We start from the raw sequence: 6,823 nt of genomic DNA on the forward strand, positions 1-6,823 counted from the left end.
TCAAAACGAAAATTTTCCTAGGTGAAATATTGAGGCTAGACTTGTGTAAAGCAAAATTTAGGTATTTTGGTTTAACAGAGGTCGCGCAAAATGAAGCAATTGCTTATAGTGTATCTGTAACAATTAGCAACCTGCTTGGTAAAATATCTGATTTATACTATTTTACTTCTTATAACTTGGTGAGAAAAAGAAAGAAAACTACATGCATTTTCCAGATAATTTTTTTTTCTCGTTTGTAACGCGTTTCGTCGAGTTAGTCGTTGTGACTCGTGAGTCATCTCAGTGTAGTCTCGGACTCGTGGTTCAATTGAGAGCCTCACTGTCAAAACTCAATCAAGTCCAGTGTTTTTTCATTGGCTTCATTGTTAAAGAACGCTTCGTTTTTTCTTCACGACCCAGTATTACGTGCAGAACGTTTATTGTTCAAAATCACTGGTGTTGTTTGGAAACTCGTTCTTATCCCAACCAAGACTCGTTTGGAACGGAACCACGACTGGCGGTGGATTGACAGGCGACAGCGATTGGAATTTGGAGAGTAGACAGTTGGAGTTGGCTCGTCCCGTTGTGTGGTTGGCGTAATTGAAGGTGAGTATTTGAATAGAATAAGATTCTCTATGACTATGTACGCTAACTGTGGAAAATATTTTATTGTAAAATACAATATTTAGTATATAGACTTCAATCACAATGATAGACGTGGTATTATGATTCATCGCGTTATAATATAATCAAGATAGCTGTTTGTCAATACTCGTTTGTTACTCGTTTAATCTGGAACTTGTATGAACAATACTGGTGCAATTTGTTGATTGCACTAATACGGAGACAGGTTATAAGACGCCTCTGCAGATTTGGACTTTGGAGTAGATTTCCAGACACGTATTGGGTATGATAATATAGTTTGTTCCTTCAGTGCATTATGTTTTCATTTAATAAATACATTATTACACGATTAAAAGTCGATTTTACCCTCATAGAAACGAAGTTTGTTTATCGAACGTCCGTCTGTTTCTGGGGGTTGTCAAGCGCTGGTCACTGGCTAGACAGTGTTTACGCTGTAGTGAGTAGGGACTAACTGACTATTATAGTTGCCACTTGCCAGTGAGTTGCTGCGCATAGGTGTACGTAAACTTCATTACATATTTGAACGATAAATCTCGTTGTTCATTAGAGCGTACAAATGAGTCAAAACCTTTTGAATTTTGCGCAAAATAGGGTATCATGTTCAATTAGATAATTGGTAATGCTATTTTATAGAGAATTTTTTAATACCACCTCACGTTACCATCCAGATAACATAGTTAATTGCTTGAGCAAAGTGCCTCACTGCTTTGAGCCATAGACATTAATGAAATTGTTTAAGTTGTTTAATTGCAATTTAGCACGTTTTGCTGAATATCTGACCTTTACAGAAAGCCCTTTGACTATGGGTTGCTATCAAGAAGTGAGGGATCTCTCGAACCCTCAATACGAGTCCTTCACGTCCATCGGCCGTTGCATTCATTTTGCTGACTTCCACGACTGCTGGGAGAGGAAGGATTTCGTCACCCGACGCTTAAATAGCACCAGAGGCAGCTGTGGATATCAGGTTAGCGATTATTTTATAAATAATTATTTATTGTTCTTCTACGTGGTGTGTAATATCAAATTAAAAGGCTTTAGGCAGATTCCAGAACGCTTTCCATACTCCCAAGTTCATTATTATTTCGTTTTTGCTAGCAGGAAATCCGAAACTGAGGAAGTAGCTTGGTTGGAACCGTAAAATATTACGTTCTCAACAAATTCTTAAACTGTGCTCACGAAGATGACGTTCCTAGTTCTATTCATTATTTGATTCCTCAGGTTTTGTGGATGGCTCCCTCCAAGACCAGCACTGAGCACAATTTCTACGGCAACATGACGTTCACAATAGATTTCAACGAGCTTCTTGATCGCGTCAGGCCTGCAAACATGTACTTTGTTGACCAAATCAAGTTCAACCAGCATATGGCTACAAGAATTTTACTCACGCGTCATTCGTATCCTCGTCTGAAATCGGTGAACACTTCAGCAGCCGATTCGCCTCTGAAGGTCACGTATGGATCACCGCGTGGCTGGCAACACGCCACATCGTGTTCCGTATATGGTAGTATGCAACCTCATAAACTGGAGATTGCCTTCCACCCCACAGGAACTGACAGCTCGTGGCTCTTCCGCAAATGCAGAATTTCAGCGAACTATCACTCGAAGGCTAATACAGGTGCGTACCACGCCTGTCACAGGTTTAATAATTTCGGAAAACAGTGTCCGCATTCTTTGGATGACGAAAGCAGCGTCCGCATTATACGTTCCTGGGTGAAAGCACTGGAAGAAAATCAAGAAACTGAAAGCATTTCGGCAAAAACTGACCGTGATGTGTTTGCGCTAGCGTACAAGGAGGTTACAGGCAAGCAATACGATAACCGAGGAAGAGGCTTTTAGGTCAGAGCCTCTGTCTGGATTGACTGCAACCGACCCCTTGGTCCGGAAAATTTGATTGGAAAATGAATGCATTGCATGATATGCTGTAGCATTGAATATTATTTTAAAAGCTGTAGATTTCTTTAAGGTATTAGTATATTCTTGTGTGTGTTGGTAAAAAAATTAGTGACTCCTGACCTGCAAAAAAGTTGAATTGCAGTGAAGTTGTTCAATGATGTCGCAAATTCTGGAAATAATTCAAATTATATTTTTCAATTTTTATGGTAAGTTCTCATGTTTTTTTCTTGCATTTTTATCTAAAGTGATTTATAATTGTAGTCGCTTCGGATAATTCATTTACTGTTGAAAAGTATTTTCTGAGAAATAGATTCATTTTTAATATCTTACGAGAGTCTTGTGCAATTCTCTGACTAAGATACATCTCCTTAAAAATCTCGATATGGAGATATGTCAAATTTGTATTATTGTTGAAATATACATATTGGTTTCGAAACGTTGTAGTGATTTCAAGAGTATTATTAGAATAAAACAGTATTTTTGTACATCCCGATGTCTTAATTAGGTACAATTCTTACCCGTGAACTGAAGGTCAACAAAATGCGGTATTTAAAAGACAACATAAGCCAGTTAACCATGACCAGTTTCAATAAATGTAATATCTGATAATTTGGAAATCATTTTAAGTTCTGGTAATGACAATTATAATTATGTAATTCACGATAATTCTTGTACGTAGCGCAAATTTCAACTAAGCCCTCTGGCAACATCGTTAGGGTTCACAGTCCCAAGCCAAGCCTCTTCTACTTCTGACGCGCTGCTACAAAGGGTGTCGAGTACTTTCTCCTGTGTTGTAAATTAATAATTCACTGGGAGAATAGTGATCAGAGTGTTAAAATTTAATACTTGTTTCATGTACGTCATGTAGACGTGTATCCGTTCGGTTGTTAAAAGTAGATTGGTTGGAATTTTGTCATGTTTTCATGCCGACTCAGCTTAGAGCAGTGGTTCCCAAACTTTTCAGGCTAGCGCCCCCTTTGGCTCCCTAGTGAATTTTTAGCGCCCCCCACAGACTAACGCCTCTTTCTTGAAATTTAGTACACTACAATTTTAAAAGATAAAGGTTAAACACAAATGTGTATTTCACAAATAGAACCCATATAGTGACCCAATATGTTTTTCAACTGTTTCAACTGTCAGCACTAGAAACCTATGGACGTCGCGGGCGAATTTACGGCCGGACTCGTGGCCGGTCTCACGACCAATCTCCAAATTCAAGTATCAAGTAATACCTCTCAAACTAATGAACGCAGCTCTATGAAACTTGGAATATGTATTCATCAGAACATTTCTTCAAAACTATTGAACATATTTGAACGAAATTTTGAATATACATTCCTAACCACCAAACGGTAATTTTTTAACTTATAATTTTTCAATTTTACCTTCGTTTGCGAATTTTTTTTCATTTCACCGTCATTTTTGATTTCACACTTCCTTATATTCGGCCCGTATCGCCTGGTAATTTGTCACTTGAAGTCGAGGCGATCAAGAAATTTCTTCTAGACTACAGAACAATTTCAAAGAAACTTTGTATATAATTACCTAACCTCTTAACGGTGATGTTTAGCTCGTGACAATTTTTTTTATTTTGCTTTCGTTCGCGAGTTATACAGATATAGGAGGAAATGAAGGTGAAATGAAAAAAAAAACTCGCGAACGAAGGCACAATCAAAAAAATTTTAACAAGCTAAATATTACCGTTCGGTGTAGTTAGGACTGCAAATTCAAAATTTCGTTCGAATCTGTTCAGTAGTTTGGAAGAAATTGCTTGATCACTGTGAATTTCGGCCCTTATTGCCATATAACTATGGCAAAAACAAACGATGGCAAAATTCAAACAATTTTCACGAGCTAAACATTATCTTTAGGTCCTAATGAATACTTGTACTAAGTTTCGCCGAGTTAAATTCATTAGTTTGAGAGATATTCCTTGATCATTGAATTTTGGAAATTGGCTGTGAGACCGACCGTTAATTTGTCAGAGACGTAAACCCAGGAGAGGTTAAAAAACTGATCTGGGTGAAAAAAACCATCGCTGGGAGTGGGAGTCATGTGCTGCACGTGTTGTGTACAAATCGTCAAACAAACGTTGGAACTTCTGACTTCGACTTAATTCGGACTATCGCCCCCCTACCGCCCTCATCTTCCTTACCGCCCCCCAAAATCTTTCCACCGCCCCTAGGGGGGGCGATATCGCCCACTTTGGGAACCACTGGCTTAGAGGCTATAGCGTAGTTATCATCATCATGCTGACCTATACTGTAATGGTTTATAGTCTCATAATAGGAGTATTATTTATTTAATATTTAGCCTTTATTTAGGTTACTATACCAACCTCATGTATAATCTGTGAGTTAGATATTCTCATTTATTTTATTGAGTAAATTAGACGAAATTGAAATAATGTAGATCCAGAATTAACTTTCAATGTAAATCTTAGTGTTAAATTCCGGTTAGGGTTTCTTATTGAATTAAGCGATGATTGTGAATTAACCTGAATCATCCATAACGCTCCCGTTAATCTTGATATTTATATTATATTGCGACTAGAATTTTATTAGATAAAGATTCATGATCCCGCGGACCAATGAGTATTTAATTGCCTGAACCAGTGATGATAACCAACGTACGGTATATAATAAGAATTAAGTTTTCAGTATTATTTTTTTCATGTGAGGAATATGTCGTGAATAGACAAAATAGCGGTTATACCGAAAGTGATTATGATGAATATTCGAAATGCAGACCGGATTTTACCACGGACTTGGTACCACTCATACCAGGGTTGTTAGATGCCCTAAAAAACGGCCAAGTCCGCGAACAAAAAATGCTTAAATGCCTTTACCTCAATATATATTAGTATATATGTAGGTTCCGATGTAAAAATTCCATTTATTTTTTTGGAGTTTAAAAAATTTAATCAGGAAGTTCTATCATAAATTTTAGCGGTCAACGCAATTGAAAGAAACTATATCGCGGAAGTTGTCCGGACAAGAAGACCATCTGGCAGCCTTGCTTGATACTTAATATCCTTGCTTGTTGACGTTAAGCTCTCCTCTCCTCCTAAAGTCGGCGTTCTCAGAGATGCTTTCCGGTCCATTTATTAAGCTTACCTAATGAGCGTCTGTTTGCTTCAATAAATATTCGTCTTAAAAGTGCGATCTTCATTCCTTCATTGTGTGTTTAGCTGACAAGAGGAAGAGCCGTACGAAGACATGGTTGAACTATATAAGGTTGACCACCGAGGATTTCCGTCTTTCAGTTTAGCTTTCTTATTGCGTCACTGAGATCGAGAAACGTAAACAAACCCGTCATTCCCATGGCGGATTGGTTGATCGGTTTGATCGAATTTCGGTGATAGGTTAATGACCGTGACGTCACTGAGTTCAGTGACGTCACAGGCGAACAACAATTAACTGCTTCCGCAAAAATGGGCTTCTCATGGGTCAACATTATACTAGTTCAACCATGATACGAAGATATGGCACTTCAATACTACCAGATTCACGTTCATCTGTACCGTATGAAGATATTTTTATTCGTAACTCTTTTAAATTAAATGAATTATTTATATTGTCCTATTTGTTATAACAATCTTTTTGGGAAATTTATTTCTTTTTCGATATAATTCATATATTACTCATGGCCTTGTCCTCTTTCATCAAAAATATAAATAGGCTGTGCAAATAAAGCCTTCAAAATACTGGCAATATACTGTATTTAGATTTTCTCACTTGAAAGATTTAATTTAGGAATAATTAATTAATAAGGATGACGCACCAACTCGACAAAATAGAATTTATTTCGGTCAGAAGTTTCAACACTTCAAGACGTGCCTCAGTTCAAACAGAAAAGTAGTCCAAATTTCAGAATCGTCTTATTTTAAATTGTATACGAATGGAAAATAAATTGAAATAAGTAATTTATTTCGGGTCTAATTTCCATCATTAACAAGTTTCAGGAGATGAACTTACGCTGGAAGCAGTTAATCATAATAAGCAAAAATCAGATTAGTCGTAATATTAGTTAGTTACAGTTGATGATTCCAAATTTCCCGCATGAAGGACGATTTTTTAATGAGAAGTATTAATGAAGCTCATCAGCGTGTAATATAAGTCACAGTAAGCCAAAATTATATCTCCGGAACATTCACGCGGAAATATTTTAGTAGATGTTTGGAGTTTTGTGGAACCGAAAAACGGTGGCTATTGTGGGAATTAATAGGTTTTACAGCGGTCCTTACAGGTAGGATATTGAAGCGTTGAAGGAATATTCAGGCTAGTTTATTCTGATAGTTGAGCAA

General features: G+C 37.2%; 1 protein-coding gene across 1 annotated transcript; it reads left to right on the forward strand.

Moving 5' to 3' along the window:
• Positions 1 to 306: 306 nt before the first annotated feature.
• Positions 307 to 3,078, forward strand: LOC108673670. Its single transcript, XM_018161527.2, has 3 exons — positions 307 to 585; positions 1,413 to 1,588; positions 1,843 to 3,078. Exons 2-3 carry the CDS (start codon positions 1,427 to 1,429, stop codon positions 2,458 to 2,460), a joined length of 780 nt encoding a protein of 259 aa, XP_018017016.1. The 5' UTR covers positions 307 to 585; positions 1,413 to 1,426; the 3' UTR covers positions 2,461 to 3,078.
• The last annotated feature ends 3,745 nt before the right edge of the window (positions 3,079 to 6,823 follow it).

This window comes from Hyalella azteca, unplaced genomic scaffold (genome assembly GCF_000764305.2).
Source record: "Hyalella azteca isolate HAZT.00-mixed unplaced genomic scaffold, Hazt_2.0.2 contig11387, whole genome shotgun sequence".
In the NCBI taxonomy this organism is placed as follows: Eukaryota; Metazoa; Arthropoda; class Malacostraca; order Amphipoda; family Hyalellidae; genus Hyalella; species Hyalella azteca.

Excerpts from the sequence above, each read along its gene's own strand:
- LOC108673670 (XM_018161527.2), top strand. The coding sequence starts at position 1,427 with ATGGGTTGCTATCAAGAAGTGAGGGATCTCTCGAACCCTCAATACGAG. Across the intron at positions 1,589-1,842 it reads GAGGCAGCTGTGGATATCAG|GTTTTGTGGATGGCTCCCTC; the intron begins GTTAGCGATTAT and ends TTGATTCCTCAG.